This window comes from Dermacentor silvarum, chromosome 11 (assembly GCF_013339745.2).
Source record: "Dermacentor silvarum isolate Dsil-2018 chromosome 11, BIME_Dsil_1.4, whole genome shotgun sequence".
Lineage (NCBI taxonomy): Eukaryota > Metazoa > Arthropoda > Arachnida > Ixodida > Ixodidae > Dermacentor > Dermacentor silvarum.
In genome coordinates this window covers 36,322,099-36,343,660 of record NC_051164.1, presented here as the reverse complement: position 1 = coordinate 36,343,660, position 21,562 = coordinate 36,322,099, and the positions used below count along the sequence as shown (strand labels likewise).

The following is a 21,562-nucleotide window of genomic DNA, read 5'->3' as shown; positions in this document are numbered from 1 at the left end:
TTTCCATCACCAAACTTTGTGATTGGCACGATTGACGAATAACGTGCAGAGGTGACTGGAGCACGTTATAAAGATCATTTTGTTTCTTTTCGCACATTAACGTTACAGCGCTTGTTTTGTGCTGAAGGTAGAAACAAGTTCGCCTACCTTTCGAGCGTAACGGCGACCATGTTGAGCACCGAAGCGAAGGCGGACACCGTCTCGGCGTAAGCGGCCAGTTTGCACACCGTGCCGCTAGCGTCCCACCGAACCACCAAGTATTGAGCCACATCCAGCGGTGCGCAGATTGTGAGGAGAAGCAGGTCGGAGACAGCCAGGCTGACGAGGAACACGCTGGTGACGTTCCTCGAGGACTTGTCACCAGCCATCACGGAGATCACCACCAAGTTCCCGCTGACACCGATGACGAACGCCACCAAGTACGTCACCACGATGAAAAAAAAGTACTCATTCATTACCCATGGCTCCAGCATTTCTTCAGGATAATCGAAGTAGACGTGGCCCGGTGGTAACTGGAGAGCGGTTTGGTTCCACGACGACTCCCCTTCGGGCGAAGGCGTGCGCCAACTGGCGTTGGCATCCAACCCCTCGCAGTCGGTCACTATGGTCGTGTCGTTGAGAGTGAAGCAGTCTTGGGTGATGGGGGCCTCCATGGTTGACGGTGGCCACGGAACAAACATTCGAGAATGTTTCTTTGCAGTGCGTGTCAGGCGAGGGATATACTGAAGGCTAGCTGGTAAGTTTGCCTATCATACGTTTCTTGAGGATAAACATGTGAGTCGACTGAAGTTTGGTGCTTTCTGAAGAAATTCTATTTTTATTCGGCTGCACAATATCGTTTTGTAGCATTCATAAGAGCATAAACATTAGATGAAGGTCTCTTGAGTGAATGATTCCGGTAGCATAATGGAAAAACGCAATATGTGTGCGTTCACATGTGTTACTACCTGATAACCAGATACACTAGTGACGTGTCAACGCCTACTACTGATGCGAACTGCGGCTCACTTCCTCGCTTCTGCTTAGCAACGTTTCTGAAGATTGAAACAGATATTTATGCCTAGTTTCTGTCTTTATAGACATGCGGTAATTCAGGACTTTTGGCGATGTTGTGTTTGGCCTCAAGGTCCTTAATGTCCATCTTGCAGCTTGTCTTCCAATGCCGCTCGTTCTCCGAAGTCTATGTCGCCTTATAACCCCGCTTCTTGCTCGTGTGGGCTAATTTATTTGAAAATGTGTAGCAGAAAGTTTGATATTTAAGGAATTAATTCATGCACTAGCAAGAACATCTACTAGCACATGTCAAAAGACAGTCCCTTCAAGATAATGTATGATGAACTCTAGACTTTAGATGCCAGCCTACACGTCTTCTCTTGCTTGCTGAGTTGCCAGTCAAGAGAATTTTTTAATGTTAACGCAATCCTTCGTCGTTGTTTTTAGTGACGACTTCACCCAGGCAAACTTGTGTCTTGCCTTGTATTTCTGAATGTGTCTGAAGCAATTCGGTTGAAGTATACTGAAGAAGGCTTGTCAATGAAATGGACGGCACACCGGATCCTCTCCCCACACTGTCGTTGTGCAGGAGCTGCGAATTAAAAAAAAAGAAGTTTGAGACGTTAGCAATTTTTGCGTTCATCCAATCATAACTCTCGTACAGCGAAAAAGTTTCACAGACAAGGCTTGCATTTTCAAACATTGATTGCTATTGGAGTCAGGAGCAGATCCGGGACAGCCGTTCCTTCAACAAAGATATGATTCAGGAACCAACTTTATTAAAGCGAAACTTTCCTGCTGAGTTCCAGACATTTTTTCGTACTTATCTGACCTCTAGAACGCGTTTAACGGGATGGCGCCATCTAGGAATGTTGCAGTGAAGTAGTTTACTAGTTTAAAGTTTCACGCATAGAGCTTCCTATTACTAGAAGGAACTGCGAGGCAAGTGTCTATGGTAGCTGTAAGCAGCGGGATTCAGTCAGAATGGGATTAGTGGTTCGTACATAGATTTGCCGTAACTTCGTCATTCTGGCTGCAAACAGCGTTTTGACTTTGAAAATTCATCATTTACCACTAAAAACGGAGTTATGAATAGTAAAATACACATGAATAAAATTATCTGATGGCAGGATTTGAACACAGGATCTCTAGCACACAAGCCTGGTATTGAAACTATTGCCACAGACTTTCGTTTCTTCTTTATTTATAGCTTCACTACAAGCCTAAATAGGTGTTTGCGAATACAGATCACACTAGTTTCATATGTGTTAATCCATCGAACGCATGCGTCGACAAACGGGAATAGACACGCTCCCTCACGGGAAAGCCAGCGCGTTGAGACGCTTGGCTCGTTTCGATCCGCAGTTGCACTAGAAGAAATCGACCAATCAGAAACACCACGAGTGCAAGACAACACTATGAACACCACTGAAAATTTAAATAACTAATATACAGGATGTTTAAGAGAACACTTTCAAAACTGTTAAAAGGTTGCCTGTCGCTGATAGCGCAATTCTATTTCACAAGATGGTCTACTCGAAGAGCTGGACATAGCTTGGACAAAAATTGAAATGCATAATCGGCGAAAAGACATCACTAATTAGGTTTTAACTAATTAACTTATGACCCTTATTGGAATTTACAAATTCTAACTATGGAGTTTGCAAGGCGGATCCACTTGGAACGAATTCTTAGGATGACACTAGTTTTGATAGATTAATTCCAGAACTTTGCACAGAAATGCTTTTGCGTTCCAGTTACTTTCTAAACAAAATATCATTTCATGCATTGAAGCACAACAGTAATTGGAACGTTAATCCATCTATCCGCAAAGTTCGCGAATCACGCACGTTTCATGAGCCAATCAGACCAAGAATGCTTCGCTTTACGTTGATGTAAACTGGAGTTGAGTCACTGTTCTTTTTAGGGGCGAAGCTCCTTAGGGTGTGGGTCTGTCCCTCCTCTGTAGTATGTAGTAGTAGTAGGTAGCCACGTCTACTTTTATGGAAAAAAAATTCCGAAAACATGTGTCCAGCGCGGAATCGAACCAGGGACCCCTCGCTTCCGAACGCGCGGCGCTAACCACTACGCCACGAAGCGCACATGGACACAAGCACCACGATGACAATAAATACCCAACATTTTCGAAAGACTGCGCGTTCCTAACGCGTTTGTGCTAGCGCGTTACGGCCCGTGTAAGAAGCTGGTGTAAGACGCTGTGGCCTCTCCGCCTTACCCCCGTATTCATAAACGCTCCTCGACTTGAACTTGACTTGCCACCGCCTTGGGCAGCGCGTTCGAAACGCGTTGAAGGCGGTAGCAAGTCAAGTTCAAGTCGGGGAGCGTTTATGAATACGGGGGTTATACTCTCTCAGCAGTCAAGTGATGGCGTCGGCAAACGCGGTGCACGTTCCGGCATGTGTAAACGGCTGCGTAAGACGCTGTGGCCTCTCCTCCTTACTAGAGAGTACTGCACGTTTCTAACGCGTTTGTGCTAGCGTCCCCTTAAGCGGGAGATGGTGCAATTATAATGAAGGGCGCTGTTATAAAATAGGAATGACGTCACATATGGCGCGTGTCATTGGTGGAAGTCAATCGTTCGATTTAGTGCGGCGAGACTGGGCGAATTACACGGAAGATTCACGGTTTACCGATGATTCCCTCCGGAGCTTCGCCCACTCATCATCATTCACCCCGTGGACATGCGGTGTTTTTTTTTTTTAGATTTCTGAGAAAGGATGAGAAGGGGCGGGGGTGAAAGGAACGCTGCAATATGCTCAATGCCGTGTTTACGGTAAGGTTCATACGTTTTCAGTGAAGCAAGTGTGCACGCCTACCTCTGTCATTTTCACACGGTGCTTTCCTGTGTGGCGCCTAAGAGAGGCCAGCCTTGTAGGCAGAAATTTCAATAACCTCAGCAATATAAGCACATTCCACTGATTCGGGATAACCTGAGCCATAAAGCTACATTGATGTTTTCAGGCAAGACTATATTAGTTGGATAGGCTTTTGATCTGAACGCGAGAGTGTGCATCATAGTAATCGAGCTCAACCGGTGCCCAATTCCTTTGCAAAGGACAACCGCAGGAAAGACACAAAAGAAGGGCATGCATTTTTCTGTGGTACGTGCAACGAAAGCAACGGAAGTAGCATCTAAAGAATCGGTGAGGCCATGGCAGACTGATTTGCTCATTTGTGAAACATGCTACTATCCGAAAATTGTAATGGGACACAGAACGTAGGCACAAAAACTAGAAACGCTGCTTTACCAATCTCCCAACCAACTAGTTCACTTCATTGGACTAGACGTTAAACGAGTCAGCGGTTCTCTGTTCAAATCAAGCCTTATTCAACAGATTCATTTGACTGAACATCAGCTTGGATTGCTATATTATTTATTAGACAAATCTAAAGCGGTCATCGTCTTGCTTCTTTCCAAACTAAGTGCTACCCCACTCAACTGATTTTTTTATAATGTGATAACAAAAAAGGGGGTATCTGATTAATTACTTTTGAACTCTTGATTCCCTGTCTTATGGTGAGTTAATTAGAAGCAGCCTGTAGCGACCACTGTCTTCCTGAGGTAGTGCCGATCATTTTTATATGTGCGTTCCGTGTACATTCTTCCTTTCTCCTCTCATATGGACACATTACGCCCTAGATACTCATGCTTCATGTTTTGTTAGATACTACAGAAACTCGTATAAATACCGAATGCAGAGCTGACAAGCATGAAGAAAACACAACGCCACTGCTGAAGCCGAGCTTCCATGCAGTGATTATAGAGATCACTGCACTCCTAGAAACTATGTCCAGTGTTCGTTATCGTGCCGAAGAAGCAAGACCTTCTCTGCGTGCAAAAGGGCAGGCCAATGGTGGCCCAGCTATGTGTTTTGGCCCTCCTTTTTGCTAACATGCCAGCAAAGTTTAGACACATTCCTGCCTCAGATTAGTATCATCGGTGCAGCGTTTCATGTCACTGCGTAGCAATCACATCGAGTCGTCACTGATTGAGGCTTTCTACATTTTTGGTGATCCTAGCAGCCTTTATTACTGACAGAAACACAATAGGGCGTAGCGTCTCCAACAATGACGACTATGCGGGTGTGCAGCAATCCGACAATCAATGCGGCATGCGGTAAAGCAAGGCGCGTGAAGGCACGGAACCGGCGATTTTAGTGTTGCTGCGCACTTAAGCTACATTTGTTGGTCGTCCTTGTAGCCCCCCTCCCATATATCTATTACAAGACCTGCTTTTCCGCATTCTTTCCTTTATTGGCCCATATAAGTATAACTACTCCTTTGAATCGCGCAGGAGATCTTATTTGATGCACTTATACTCTATCACCTTCCAACGAGCATCTAGACCCATCCCTTTATTATATTTACCTCTATGGTATTTGGAATAGAAACATCGGTTTACCATCGCCAAAGTTTCAATATCGGAGTTCCCAGTCTTCAAATTGGCCTGAAGGCTTGTAGAAGGGAAGGGTATAGTGCATGGGATGATAGAATACGGCCTGGGCCACAGTTGGAGTTGGGAGCGAAAGCAAGGTTAGAGCCCCACTTGGAAGGCTCCGAACCAAGGTGCAAAGTGCTGCGAATTTCAAGTACGCAATTGATCCATTCTGCCACATGTACTGTACGTGACCCAAGCATGGAGGATGAAAAGAAAACTTCGAAACAATCTAAGGCCAGCAAAATGACCGGTAATATGGGGTGTGTTAAGAGTAACAAGTAAACGCGTGTAGCTGATACAAAAGTTCACAATTAGAGGGACACATTCCGCTGGGGATGTAGTGTGATACCTATAGGGCAAAGCATAGTTTTCCGACAAAAACGACGAGATGAAACCCTGGCCCTGCGGTCATTCAGCTACGATGGGATCGATGGTTATTAAATTTATTTGAGTAATTTTTGGTGCATACAGCTTCAGACATTCTCGCGGTGCTATTTTTTAAGCTTTATCTCTCTGAACGTCCAAGCAATCCTAGTTTACCAGAGACAACAAGGAAAAAAGGTCTCTGCAGACACGCATAATCATTATGTTTAGCATCCTTGCGTTCAGGAAGCAATACTTTATTGAAAATGAACAATTTACAAGTTCACGAAGTCATTTGGAAACAAAAAGACGAACTTTGGCAAGTGCTAGTTCCACCCATCGTGCGCTTGCTGGCTGTGAAGCCATAGTTGCAGCACCCGTAGCCACTAACGCCAGAATTCCAGATAATATTTGTTCTATAAAGCTCTATACAACATGCATGGCCTCCGAAATCGGGTGAGGCCACACACGGTGCGCCGCCCGGCTCGGAGGCCATGTAACGGGGAACCAGTATTCTGTTGTAGCAAGAGAACAGGCGCCCAAGAAAAGGAGACACTATCGAAGGCTGCAATTGATTAACGATGAGGACGGTTGCAGGCGTGTACTGGATCCTGGTGGCCCAAGACAGGGATAAATGAAAAGCTGTGAGAGAGGCCTTCGTTCCGGAGTGAACCTAATTGGGCCTATGATGGATAGACAGCGAACTGCGTCGGCCACAGTGACGTAGCAAATTAGGCGCACGTAAACTTCGCAAGGAAGTGAGGTCGGTGGCTGTGTGCGAGTTATTATTTCTAGCATTCTGATCAAAGTGTGCGTAGTTTAATATAATTTTGCGTAGGTTCAATTCTTAATTTGCATGTTCTTCGATGTTACTTCTAAAATCCCTTCTCACACGTCCAGAGGTTCGTAGGCGATTCGTTCGGAGGACACTGCACTTACGCAAGCAGTTCATCCCTTGAACTTCAAGGAAGCTTCAATTATAGATTACTGTCCACATAAAATACACATTCTGCCTCTAAGGTTACCAGGAATAACATCAGCACAGAATATATATAATGCTAAAACGGCATAAAACGTTTCTTTCATTACTTAAAACAATATTTCGACTTCGATGCGCGCTTGGCGATGAGTTCTCTTAGCCTTACTAATTCATTCAACAGTGTTGCAGATGGTCAACAGAATTTTTTTATTCATCTGATTTTTTTCATTTTGCTTAACACGTATCACTAATTTCTGCAGTGTCGTTTAGTCACGTACGCTCTCACTACGCTCGTGCCTACGCAAGTGAGAACTTACGGTGCTCGAAAAGAGGGAACAACGTGTCGTGGACATGTAGTGCTTGTGTCGATGTCTCTACTGACAGCGTTTTTTTTTTCTTTAATTCTTGTAGCGAGGCTAAAGCAAGTCATTAATTATTCTTGCTGACGGGAGACGAAAGACGAGCGCCTTAACATTCGCCGGCTTTCAAGCATTCTACAGAACTTCTTGCTCCAGAAACGAACAACATAATGAGAAATGTGAAATAGATAAAAAAAATTATTCACCCTGTTTTCCACCGCCATTTTCAATGGTTACGCAATCGTGTTTCATCCTAACGGTGGATGTAGTTTCCCCACTTTCTTGCTGAAACAAGGCGCTCGCCTTTCACCCACTTTCGGACGAAACATTAGCATGCGCTCCAGAAACTGGACCCGCGAGAGGGGGCTTAGCGACAAGCGGGGGATTTCCTCGGAGCGTCATGAGCTTTCTTTATTTGTCCTTATATAGTGTTAATCGGAATCGGCCTTTCGGGCTTCTTCGCTTGCCCTGCGAAGCGCGCGTTCAGCTTACTGCAAGTCTGTCTGCGAGTCATCTTTCCGCCTCTTCGCTGGAAAACGGAGGAGGTGGCCATCGCATCTGGTCCTTAATCCAGCACATCTAATCCTCGCCTGATGGCAAAGGGCACGTTTTCTTTTTTTTTTATCGCTCTCTCTTCAGTTCTCCAGTCATCGTGCAGCCTCATTTCTACTTCTATACACGCAAACGATGAAAGCTGTGAACATTTAGTTTTCTTCTTTCAAATCTTGCCACGTGGTCTTATTTGTAGAGGCTTTATCAGAAACTAACAAAAACGAAAAGACTGCAGACCTAACCCTAAGGCTTGAGCTCGAGCAACAGGCATGAAATTACCAAGGCTTTAGAAAGGGGGTCAGCAAAACCAAAAAATTTGATGCGGTGCTATCAAAGCAGGCCAGGCGGCATCTCCCGCTCAGAAAGTCTGTCCACGCTGCCGCTTTCAGTAATCCGCTCAGTTATACGCGAGTGGTTCCCTTATCAACGCAGAAAAAAAAATCTAGAAAAAAAGTCGCCTGCACTTTTTCCAGCGGCTTCGCACGTTGTCGCTTTTTTTACGTGGTTAACAGTGTGGGTCATCGTAGGTATACGATATGATCCCTTTTCGGTTGCGCGCTGTTCTAATAAGGAAGCGATCCATTCCTTTGCAGCTGCACTCGACGGGAAGCAGTACTTATTTTGACTGAAAAACGTTGCAAGCCCAACCCACGTTTAAAAAAAAACGAATGCGCCACGGGTGACGGTGTTAGCAAATACCTACTGTCTCGACTTTAAATTATGCCGAAATTTCGAAACGATGCATGCGCCAGATAGGTCAGTCCTGCTGCCTGAGCCAGACTGTTCATTGAGGCGAACAATAATTGCTTGAAAGGTCCAGTAAATGTTTACTTGTTAGTGAATTCTCAATCAGTAACTAACTAACCCATTTAGGACATATGTTGCATTGATGGATTGAAGCCACTGTGACATGGCAAGTGTGGCTGGACACGTTGGAGGACATGAGGATCTCAGAAAGAATACTTACAAAGCTTTCTTTCGATCTTTTTTTTAATTTTTCTTTTTCTTTGGTTTTCATACATTCGATCATTACACACGAAACGCTTCTGTTGTCGTCTGCGCCGTGTCTGCATCGTTTTCTTCGAATTTGTTCTTTTTTGGCGGAGGGGAGAGGATGCAGGTCTTCGCCTCTACTATGCATTTTTGCACAACCCCTTATGCAATTATACTAACGTTCATAATAAAACTTCATGCATAAAACAAAACGCACATCGTGCCTCCCAGCAACAACTACCTCTGCGGCGGCTACCTGCGCCCTGCCTGAAAAACAAGGCTGTGGGGCCGCCTAGCAAATTGCTACTGAAAGTGGCCGTACTTTCGCGACGCTCTCAAGCAGGCTTCGAAGACGCACCACTAATCTAGTAACTCCGATGGAGAGATTTCTTTGAGTGCTTGCTGTGCACTTCAGCAGACACGAGGAAGCGCGCCCAGCCGTCAGATGAGGGAACACTTATTTCCATAAGTATAGGATACGAGCCGTAATCATGACGAAGGTATAAGGACGGTAAAGAATCTTTGCACAGGCACAAAAGGAGAAGCAAATGTTTCGTTAAAATAAAAGTAAGTATGTTTTGTTGTAATGATTCGCTCGCTGTTGGTGGAGTGGTCGCGTCAAGGCGATGGGAAAAACCGGAGAGGAGTAATGACAGAGTGCGCATGCGTACGCACATCGAAATTTTCTCAAATTTTGAGAAATTTAGGAAACTTGCAATTTGGTTGAAAGTAGGTATTTTATCTGCATATAATAGCTTTAGTACCGTAATTTTTTTATAAGTGTGACTGAGTAGCTATTTTAATAAATAAAATAGAATAGCCCGTCTTGATAACACTGTTTCCAACCTGTCGTAGCAGCCCTGTGGCTATGACCTTCTGGAGCTCAGCGCGAGGGCCTGGATTTGATTCCCTGCAGCGGCGGCCACGTTTCTATCGCTGCGAAATAAGAGCTCTCATGTACTTGTATTAGGTGCACATTAAAGAAACGGAGGTGGTCAAAATTAATCCGGAGCTCTCCACTATGACATCTCTCATAGCCCGAGCGTTGCGTTGAGATGTTAAGCTTAATGAATGAATAAATGAAAGAAACAGTTTGTGCCCTACAACGTTTCTTAAGATCATGCATTAGCAATCGAGATAAAGTGCATAAGATTAGTGATAGCTTTACCCAAAATGAAAGGGATCTCGCAAAGCATTATGGCAACATGGAGGGGCTTGTGGTGCCCCTGTTACCAGGTTCATTATTTCAGATAAACTTTAGAGTCAGGCCATGCACACTATAAACCGATAAATTACAAGGCCAAAACAGAGTTGCCGCCATTGAAAAATCCCTGAACTCAACTTACTGCATTTAACACTCCAATATTATCTGCAGCAACTGTAGGTACGACCTTCTCATATAGGTAAGCGAATGGTGTTTATTTATATCGTTAAAGTAGAAGGAATTGCAAGGTAGAGTTTAGAACTCTAGAGGTGTGGAGAAGTATTTTGATTCTTTAACATGACGCATGTCTACTACTTTGGAGTAAACAAATATAAAATACAAATTTAGCATTTAATTCCTCTTTTCCTTCAGTTGCGGTTGTGCTGCTCTAGACCACTCAAGAAAAATGTGTTTACGCGCAAATAAATTCAGCTTGCTTCATACGGCTGTAGCTGTGGCCGCTATATTGAATTTCTTTTACTTTTATTCTCATTAACTTAGATATTTCTGGGCTGATATCAAGTATAGTTCCAGAATGTAATTACATTACGAATGACTTCTTAGCACGAAATAGTTTTCACTGATAGGAAATGAACATTTGCTCCCCAAGACTGTTTCAACAATTTTACGCGTTTGAGTAAGAAAACCTTACGCGCAGAATCTCTTGTGAGAGTTATCTCAATTGTGCCTAACCATTTGCTACTAATCACCTGCTGTTTCGTCGTCGTATGCTGCTGTGTTTGGTATAATTGCGAGAAACACCGCGAAGGAATCGTGACAACACCGAAATAGTAACTGAGACCAGCATGAGACGACGAGCAAGAGGCGAGTTGTAGCAATGTTCACTCATGTTATATGCTGGTGCGTTTGGATGATGCCGCTGGTTTGTGTAAGATCAGCACTCGCCGATGCGTGCTGTAGTGCGTGACGTAATAGAACAGTGTCACGATTGGTAGATTTCGCACATAGACGTCGTCGATGACGCTGCCTCCTCTTGATACCAACCATTATGGACTGCGCTCAACCGTACCCCGGCGGCGGCTGCTTTTGGCGCGGCCGCGCGGGCCCTATCTTGAAAGCCATCTGCGATGGCAACTCAGTGCGCCGAGTGCTGATAGCTTCGTGAGCGCTGTGCTCTCACCGCTTAGTTCGCGTTGAAGCTGAGGACAACCGTGTTGGAAGCGTCCTAGGCATCAAAATTGGAAAGAGTGCCGTCTAGGTGAATATCCAAAATCAACTATGAACGGCGCACCATGGTGACGTTCAGCAGGCGTAGCTCTGTGGGCACACCCCGCTCCGCCGTGGCCTTCGAAGTGCAAATCATTGAAGAAGGAGCAGAAGTACCGCGAATGGTGTTTTGGATTGCCAATAACTCCGTTTCTGCGGTAATGTCATGTCAGGCTAACAATATTCAGCTTATCAATAAAGCTTGTATCTAACTCTCCTCTTCTTTTCAACGCATTGAGTAACTTTTTGGGGCAAATTATTTCAGAAATAGTCCTAATTAACTTCAAATACATTTCTCGACTTCGATAAAAAGTGGTTCAGGGCCATGAAAATGAAAAATTGTCATCCACCAGAACGTAGCACGAAGTACAAAGGAACAAACTTTCGAATGACGGACCAGGACGATTACTTCCTCAACTGCGAAGCGTTCTTTCTGAGAAACCCGTATTGGTGTCCTTTGTGGCTTCGAGCTGCATTCGGGTGGATGACAGTTGTTCCCTTTCATGATACTTGCTCCAGCCTGCGGGATTCCGCAGAACTGATTTGCCGTGGCAAGGTTTGCATGGTAACAAGTGCTGTGGTGAAATTGGGAAATATGCAGTCACTGGAAGGTGCCAGCTGCGTAATAGGAGATTTTCTATAACCGTTTTTTTAACGGGTTTAACTTGACATTGTTGGGAGATGTCCTTGTCCTGGCCGTGGACGTAAAACTGGAGGACAGAGAAACGAGTAAGTTGGTATACTTTCATGGCTGCACTATCGAGACTACATGACAAAGACCAATAGAAGTAGAGACCAGGAAGAGAACGTTAATCCGTAAGTGGCAACACATGAGATATGTTAATGCGGTGTTACTCAACTGCGCTGATCACTTGAATCTATAGTAAAAACTGCGGTCTTGTAGTAGGGCATCTGCTTCTTCATTTTTGTAGACTACTCCTTTTACGTTTCTTTAGAACCGTTCTATAAAGGAGATATTGTTGCAAAAACGCGGTTCCTTGATTCCCGGCGCTAATCGCACTTTCACATTTTCTTTACTCACTGCGTCTATTTCATAGCGGAAGTCTCCGGTCAACGTGTTCCGGAATTCACATACTTGATAAGGGCAGAAGCACGTCACGAGATGAGGCGCAGTTCCTCGTTTCGCAGATTGATTCACTCCGTCGACCGACGCGGGAGCTATTATTTCCTTGGATGTCAGCATAGCTCGTGTTCGCAAACGCAGCGCGGCCTTCTCACACCCGGTGGCAGCAAATGCAAGCGGTGTCGCAATTGAGCGCACGCCGACGTCTGGCTACGCCCCCGGGGAGATTAGATTTCGGCGTTCCTCGAGAGGCGGTGAGAGTTGTTGAAGTTGTCGGCGGTGGTGCGAAGAGGAGTGGGCACCGGGGCAAACATCAAGGCGACACTGGGTGACGTAGGAGGGGGCGGTCGAAGGCGCTAACACCACACACTTGTAGGTGACAAGCGTGACCCAAACATAGGCAGACAACGATCTCGACGGATAAACGTTGTGATTGCTGCCGCCCCTCTGCGGCGTCAACCAACATTTCGCTGCAAGCCTGCCCTCCGAGTGCCCTCGGGAACAAGCGCAAGACCAATCGCGTATTGACTCAGCCGAGGCTTACACCGATGTCAACGGGACAGCTGCCAGACTCTTCGAGATGAATCCTGATCTTTACGGAAGCCTCGCGTCCTGCTGTAAACCACCGACGACGGCCGAACACTGGCAATACGACGTATATTTCCCAGAAGGTTCTTTTGTAACAGATGAAGTGTTTTACTTTGTACGCGGAACTTTTGTATCATCAATGTGAAACAAGAAAAATGAGGAAAAAAAACAAGGATTTCCGAATGACTATAGAAATACAGCCTTTCTTCATTATTAGAGCTAACATAGATGGCAGCAAGTGCTAGAGCATTGCTAGAACGTCACGTTGCTTTCTGACGTCCCCTTCCATGTGCCTTACTGTAAAGAAAAATATAGTAGCACGTCCAGTTTGCAGTGCAAATTTCGATGTATTAATAAACCGAGCGGTCTTTCTTTTTTCATAATGTGATGGCGTGTGCGGTAAACGAAGCCAAATATACTTCTAATTGACCTATATATTTGCGATGTGACTGTTACCCAATGTCAGGTGACTTATGTTGGAAAGAATGAAGTTCTTCCTTTATAGGACTGCATTGCGAATTGTTCGTATAATTTAGCTGGGTTGAATTCGATATATTGTGATAACTATTACAAAGTTAAACAGAGTGCGTTGTATTAGATTTTACTACTGTAGTCTCCCTATCGCATAGTACTTCTCTTCTTCAACGACCTGCTGTTGTTAGATAGACTGTTGCCTCGGCACCGCCGTCATAAAACATTAGGACTGGCCTCATAAGAACAGAGGTGCTGCGATTGTTCTCGAACCACTGCTAATGTTTACCACAACAGATCTCCTGCAAGATACTGTGGATAGCTGTGGCCATAATGACGGATTTCGTAAACCTGCTGGAGTATGCTCGGTCACGGAATCCTAACACTTTTTTCTATTTGCAGTTTCCTCTAGATTCAGTAGCAAGAAGACGTGTTTTTACGATTTTTTAATGTTGCTATTAAAGCACGAATGCTCGCAGAAGTGCTTAGTCACTATTTTTTTCCGTTGTTCTAATATATGAAAGCTGTACTTAATAGAACGCTGTTGTGGTGGTCAAATAAAAGACAGGAAAGTACGCATTCAAACTACTTTTCAAGGGTAATGCGTCTTTAAGATTCGTCTAAATGCAAGGAGGTTCGTGAGGACCACTCTGATTTTTTTTTTACGAAGCACACTGCGTTTCTTGTGGCGCAATTTATTATTGGGCTTGTGGTTAATTTTATATTCCCTACGCTGTTGAAACCCAAGATACGACATTTGCGATAGCGGTAGCTTAATTACCGGCTATGGCGTTGCGATGCTAAGCACGTTGCCATGGGTTAGATTGCTGGCCTCGGTGGATGCACTTTTTTGGGGGTGACTTGCAAAACCGCTCGTGTGCCGTGCATTTGGTGCACTTTTAAGAACCCCATCGGGGTCAAACTTATTCCGGAATCCCCCACTGCGGCACCCCTCATATTCTTATTGTGGTTTTGGCACGTATTACCTTAGTGAGAGAAGAAACTTTAATGCAGAGACCAAGGGTGCGATCGGAGATCTTTGTTCGCGTCGCGTTCTGTTCAGTTGCTGCAGCGTCACAAAGGGGCAGTGTGCAAAATTTGTGACGACGGGAGGGATAGAGCAGCTAATCGGCAAGCGGTGAGCTCCTCAAACAACAAGCGTCCGGAGGGTTCGTCGCTTGTGGTGATGTCAAAATGACGACACGCTCACGGCAGGTCATTCATTTCTATTTCGAGCACATCGTCTGCTAGGAGCAGAACGCGACGAGAGATGTGATGTTCGAGCGGTCATCCGGTCGCTATGAGACCGGCTTCGCATGGCACGTCTGGTAGATCAGATTGGATCCAAACGGCGGCTACGGAATGGTTCACCACTTGCCGATTGGTTGCTCTCTCCCTCCCGCTCCCAAAGAAATTGCATACTGCCATTTTGTGACGTTGCAGCAACTGAACAGAATGCGTTTCGAACAAAGATCTCCGATCGTGCCCCAAGCTAATAATGCCCGAAGGTTGGCGGCCACCCTTTTCCAGGTAGCTGTATAGTACTAGAAATATTTTTTTTGATACAACGTTAGCACACACTTAATTCTTATGGGTCTCAAAAATAATGAGTGTATATCTTGCCATATCGTGCAGTTGAACGCTTGATAACAACTGAACAGCGATGCCGACGCATATCAGGTGTACCTCTGGTACTAACAGCAAAAGTTGGAAAGTGGTTCATCTTCTACTTGAGGTTGATGAAAGGCAACGTCGTGCGTAGCGAGTTCGGGGTGAGAACGGGGTATATGAACCACATCAATTATTTTGAGAGGCCCACAGAGTTTGTCAAGTGTGCGACAGCGTGTGAGTCTTCGACGAAAGAGAAGCGCCTCTACGACAGCCTCTCAAAACGCTATGTCATGAGGAAAGAATGCGAGAACGGTATCCTCATCATTGGTACTCAGGGTACCACGACCGTGCGGTAGTATGATGCACAGTGGCAGCACCTCTACAATACCGCTGGTGCTACCGGCACCGGACGGTTGTTCCACCGGTAGCACTGTTGCCACCGGAAACACTGGGGGTGCCGCACACACAGATTGCACATGCGCATGCGAATGGCTTGATACTATCTTCAGTATCATGCATACGGCGGACGCCCGAAACACGCAACGTGACAGGGCAAAATGGTGGTAACTCTCCAAGTAAGGCATCGTCCTTGAAAACTTTGAAAAACACAGACAGTCATTTTGTCCCGCATTTCTGTGAGTCACGTAGTTTTCAGAGCTAATCTCAATTAGCCTGTTCTTTCTACTTCGATGTTCGTTTCTATAACTGCTATCGACTTGCTGTGAGCCCACTCTACAAGCACCATATATTTTAGACCCTTTCCGCACACATAACTCTGGTAATTATTTCATCAGCCCCGATCTAATGTGGCCCTTGGCTAAAACTTTTGCGCATCATAGGTTCTTCGTTCACTCACACAATTCAGGACGCATGCGCATACTAGCAAGCGAATAATTTGTGTGGAGATCGCCCGCATGGGGCTTTTTTGGGAGCAGAAAGAGCAGTTACGTTTTGTGAATAATTGCAGAAAAAAAGTCACTCTTAAGTTTACTCGGACATAACTCATATTGGCAGTGAAAGAAAGACAAAGCGGACACAGGTTCTGCGCAGTCGTGTTACTCCGCCAAGTAGTACGACAGCTTGCAGCTGATTTCGGTTCAAGTTTTGGTTTTATTTGCACGCTGTGTAAGCCCATTGACTATCTTCACAACTTATGGAGTAGCCTCGGTTGTTCGCCAAATTTTGACGCAGTATCATTTTACCGCTGCAAACGCCGTAAATTGTTCTCGTATGTCAAGTGAGAACTACGTTCTCATCGAAAATTCAAATATTTTTTTATTATTCTATATATTTACTACTGCAACACGTTTGCGCAAGCGCATGTGCCCTATTTTCTTTACAGAATAGGTGTGCTGAAAACGTGCTGGGCTCCAACAAATAACAAATGATACGAAGAAATTATATTGCAAAGTGTACTATGGTTTTATATTAAATACTGCTTTGCATAACCATTGTTAGCGCAATAAATGAACCAGAATTCATTTCAGCTAGGGAAATGCGCAAATTAATATCCCCTGAAGATCTATAAATATGGGGAATAAGCAGACAAAAAACGAATTTTATATAGAATAGCGTGCACGTGAGTGCCCAATTTTACTGGTCAGAATTACTTGGTGATTCAGGCTGCAATCGATCTAAACGGTGGAATCCTAGTTGTGTTTAACGAACATGGGGAAATCGGTAGATTATCTTCTTGGATATGTGCTGTGAATCTATTTGGTCTAGTTGGTGACTTCCAGTAAAATTACGTTGCTAGTAATTTCTCATTCTTATTACGCTCGTATCACTTGAATATCGGGAATAACGCACAGATAGAGGGAAATCCTCTTTGTTCCGCGGTTTTTTTTTTCAGGGTATCTACATTAATCAGCACGATGTCTGCAGGCTGCTCTTACCAAACAAAAGACCCGCGGTGCTATTGTATCCACGAAGGCCCATATGAAGGCGCACTTCCATGGCAAAGATAAAGTAAATGTTATCCGCCCGAAAGCTTCAAGACAAATCAGTGGGGATCTAATTACGAGCTTCTCCGGCAACAAGGGGAAGCTGGCGCTTATTGTTACTACTGCCACAGCTTCACGCTATCATGCTAATTGTTTATTTTTGTTAAATCATCCTACTTGCTTATCTATCTTTTTGTGTCGCTGTTCTTTGCTGCTATCCTTTTATGTTGCATTCTAGCAGTAAGGTCATTAGGGTAATGACATCCAAAAAAATGGGAGCTATATTGATTTAGACGTTTCGGGTTCAGTTCGGCTTCTTCCTTGCATTTGAACGACGATGGCCGAGTAGTGAAGCTCTTTTGTTCGGGTTAATTACGACGCAGCGCTGCACCTTATGGTGCCATATCACAGATGTCCTGTTTCCTTCTTCCTTGTTTTCTTTTTTATTTGGGTTGTGTTATAGTAACGTCTTTTTTATGTACATGCGTTATATTTCTTACTTTTTACTTTCCTATGTATAAACTTTCGAGACACTCATTCCCAATATGCAAATGTTTATCATCATCGCAACGTGACCACCATCCACATATATTTTTAACCTTAAATAATCTTTGATTGTAGGGTATATTAGACTTTTTTATATTACTGGAGTGTCACCTTGGCTTTTTGGAAATACTTCTCCTCTTGAGCTCCCATAAACAGTTATCCGCGCACGAAAGATGTAAGCGTTGTATTGAGATGCATTCCGGGACACCAGTTTTAGCGCCACTTCGGAATAAAAAGGACATGGCCGAGCCTTTAGTACCAGCCTTAAGGTGATCGGTGGAAATATTGATGGGAGAGACGCAAAAATAAGCATCAGCGAGTGGCCTTAGACGGTGCCTAATGGGGTGTTTCCCTAATGAAGGCAGTGCTTCAGCGTCTTGCGCATCCCTGGGGAACCGGTAGGGCGCTGCAAATTAGCTTCGGCAAATGGTCAGGAGACTGCATAACGAGCAAGGACACATAGAGAACGCTTTCGCAATGTTCCATATTCAATGTTGGTGATAAATTATGCCGTGACGCGAAGAGAAATACCGGAGTATCGGCTTCAATAAACTGAATTATGCTTCGCGAGTTAACGAACATGTTATTGTCGTCCACTGACTCAACTGAACGAGAGGAGGATTACTTGTACATTAAGTTGGCACTGCAAGAATTCACGCATGGGTGTTTTCGCACACTAAGAATAACCCACCGTACACAATATCTTGAAGTCTTCTTTTATGTAACATCGACAATGAAAGCACATTAACCGCTAAAGACAACTTTACCAAATTTGCTTATCGTTAGTTCAGTAAGAATAAAGTAAGTAATACCACTATGCAGGTGGATGTTCTGGATTGCCGCTTTGTTTTTTTCGGCAAGATCGCCATTAGAAACCGTGAATAATGAGAGCCTCCCCCCCCCCCCCCAAAAAAAAAGACAAAAAACAGAATGAGCCGTCAGATATATGTTCTTTTTTTCTGAAAACACTAGAAGTAACGGTATTCTAGTGAAAACAAAAATACAATCAAGAGATGGTGCTCCACTAAGAGGCAAGCATTTAAACTCATTATCCATACGTCAATGCTATAATATTTAGTTCGCCATTTGAGTCTATTGACGGAGAGCTCGAATGACACTTCTTCCATAAAAAATACTGAAATTCATCCGGTCGAACCTTCCTCTCTTATTGCCTTTCAGATAAGTTCCCATCAGGGAAATTTTTTTCAAAGAAGCTTCCCTTACTACGTGGAACTTATGCGGAGCAAGATTAGCTGCTTTGCATCTTAGTTGAACTTATGCGGAGCAGAATTAAGGGGGCAATGTAGCTGATGGCGCAAGAGGCTTTGCCGATGGAAGAGCGGCAAATTAAGCGCACGGGTTTCATACACACTCCACTTTCTGACTGGGACGTTTTTGCAAATATGCTGCACTTGATGAAATTTATGTGGAATGGTATTAAGAGTGGACATAGTAGGCTGCAACTAGTACATGGAGTCGCGGTCCCTCTACGAATCCTGTCAAATAAGCAACGAAGATTCATACACAAAGCTTTGCTGTTTCTAACGCTTTATTCGTTTTGATTCTTTTTTTCTCACTGCTGGCATTGGTGCACTATACATTCCTTCCAGGAACCTAGTCGATTCCTCACTCCCACCTTGCCTGATAACGTGGATCATGAGAAGCTTTGTTTTTACTTCTTGCCTCCTACGTGAACGCTTTCTCAGAGAACGTTTAGCTTGCACTTTTTCCTGAGCATCACGCACGTCAACACATAGAGCAGCGCCAGCTAGCGCTGATATGTGGAAGCATCCTCACGGTCTCCACATTTTTTTATAGCACCTCATTTTGGTTCCTGAACCCCGGCGTCCTGAGGAACAAGTAATGTTTAGTATTATTGACATTTCTATTCTTTTTATATTGTCTAATTATCATGGGACAGTGAAAGTTTCTGTCGTGAGCATTCCTGCGCCTGTCAAGCCAGATATTGCCGTTTCGGACAATGTAGCCGAAGTGTTTCTTGTTAGCATTTTAAGCATTTGTTCAGAAATGTTAAGAATAAAACAGAACTGGAATTCCTTGAAGTGCTCCACTTTGGGCTCTTCTAAAGTAGCTGAGGTTTCCTTACAATTTAAGCCCACCTAAATGGTAGGGAAATCGTAGTCGAATTTTCCTACTCGTATACTACAGAAAGCCTACAGGAACTCACCTGCTTGCGGGGTCTGCGAAGCTTTAATGTCACCAGCGTGTTGTATTTATATATACCGTGTGCGACTGTTCGGTAGGCCTTGCGTATTGGGATCACGGACCTGTGAAGACAGCAGCAGGACGAACATGAGGCATGTGTGTGAGGCAATCATAATCGTATCTGTTTTGGGTGCAAAGAGAAACGCAAACCGCTCGGTCGATCACACATGCCCGAGGAAAGAAAATAGAAATGCGCCGCTACTCTTTTAATCTCGCTCCAATTAGGTTGGAACAATAGCTGACTCTTTGCATGTTCTTTCCACTTATTCCAATTTCCCGCTTCCTATGTTCTGAATACTTTTCGCTTCTGTTTTCGCAAGGCTCAAAATATACGGAAAGGCAGTTATTGTCCACTTACCTAGATGCCGGGGGAGGGGGGACGTTTTGCATAAAATCACCAACTATTGGGAACGCCCAGTTATATAATTTAGGTCGGACGAGATTACGTGGGCCCGTACAAGAACCTGAAAGCTTTTTTTACCATCATACCCTAATCTTACTGTCCATTACAGTCTAGTTTCAATAAGAGTTCTTTCCAACCATATAATATTTGATCTCGGCGAAAACGGGAACAAGTTCGAAAACCGTAATAACGGTGTTTCGCTGTTTAATCTACGTGCAAGTTGGGGAATACGCCAAACACTCGAGACATCGTACACAGTTTAAAAAATTGGTCGGCCGAACGCAACGCCTTTCACTGTCTTTGTCACTCGAACGAGCGTCATTCACGTCGATGTGGTGGCATCCAATTTCCTGCGCTGACAGAGCGTCGGAAAACACGTCTTTTGAGCGAGGCCTGCAAGGCCCAGACAAGGCGGTCTAATCGGTCGGCCGGAGGGACGACAACCGATCGATCACCACCACAAGAAGGCAAGTCGATGCTGCATCGGCTGCTCAGAGAAGAATGCAATTCGCTTACCAGCTCTTTGCCTTGTGTGCTTACGCGGTACAGTTTTTTTTTTTTTGTGCGTGTACTTTTTTTTTTAATATAACTTGCAAAAGGTGAGAAAACTATCGGGCCCCTTTTTATTTACCGTTGATTCCTGACACGTGACAATATAAAACAGCAAAGGTGACAATCTAAATGCAAGCAAAGAAAGAAAAAGGAAATGACGGGACAATTCGGCCGCAAGGATATTGACAAGAATGCCGCAATACCCCACATGCTTAGCACTGACGTGTCCGATAGGAAGGTAAATAGATTCTGGTATTTTCTGTAGGTATTTAATTTCCGTTCAGACAATCGCGAGCGGCATTTGTGACCTTGAGCGGTATCACTTTATCTGCGTTACAAGCTGCGCTTTATTTGTTCTCATGTACTATTTATTAGGCTTACGTTGTACTTGAGATTCTTAGCATAGCTTCAAGCATTTCCACTTCACAAAAACCTTTGGACTATGCCAGTAAGGTTAAACTTTACTTCAGTAATTTTAGTTTGGCGAGATAACCAGAGTGGGCGCAAGATGTACTGCAACTAGACTTCAATATTGAAAGAAAAACATTTATTGGCCTGGTGATAGTACAAGCTGCAAAGCGAACACGTTGAGGTATAACATGTGTGATTTTTTTTAATTACTCACTTCGGGATTGTAGTCGGCTGTAGATTAGTGAACGCTGCGCTCGTTCATTCATTCACTTCGTAGGTTTGTACTGCTCTAGGGTGGATGATAATTTCCATTTTATCAAACGCCCACTCCGTTGTGCATGTCCGCATAAGTGATATGCCGAAAACTTCACCAACGTATAATTATCTCGTAAACCAAGAATAGACAATTATGTCTTACTGAGATTTTAGTATTAGGTATTTGTGGTACATTTTGTTGCTTGCCTTTAAATGTTAAATCCTCGATGCATCAAAAAGGTGATTTAAATAGCCTAGTCCGCACTGTCTTTCTGGACATCCCCTTCGATTGTGTGTTCCATAAATCCTAGCGTCTACGCAAAATAAAAATATATATATATAG

The 21,562-nt window shown here is 44.2% G+C and overlaps 1 protein-coding gene across 5 annotated transcripts in view; it reads right to left on the bottom strand.

Annotated features, from left to right (window-relative positions):
* Positions 1-21,562, bottom strand: part of LOC119433978 (cholecystokinin receptor type A) — a 136,182-nt gene that overhangs the window by 11,086 nt on the left and 103,534 nt on the right. For 3 of the 5 annotated variants that reach the window (XR_007464186.1, XM_049658223.1, XM_037701269.2), the window contains exons 2-3: positions 19,561-19,660; positions 148-1,585 (exon numbers count right to left, since the gene is read on the bottom strand). Coding sequence is in view for 4 of the 5 variants with exons in the window: in XM_049658223.1 (XP_049514180.1) it covers positions 148-680 (533 nt within the window). In the remaining variant the exon portion in view is untranslated. Of the gene's footprint in view, positions 1-147; positions 1,586-12,171; positions 12,333-19,560; positions 19,661-21,562 lie in introns of those variants that run through there. The other 2 variants (XM_049658224.1, XM_049658225.1) reach the window with 2 other exon arrangements.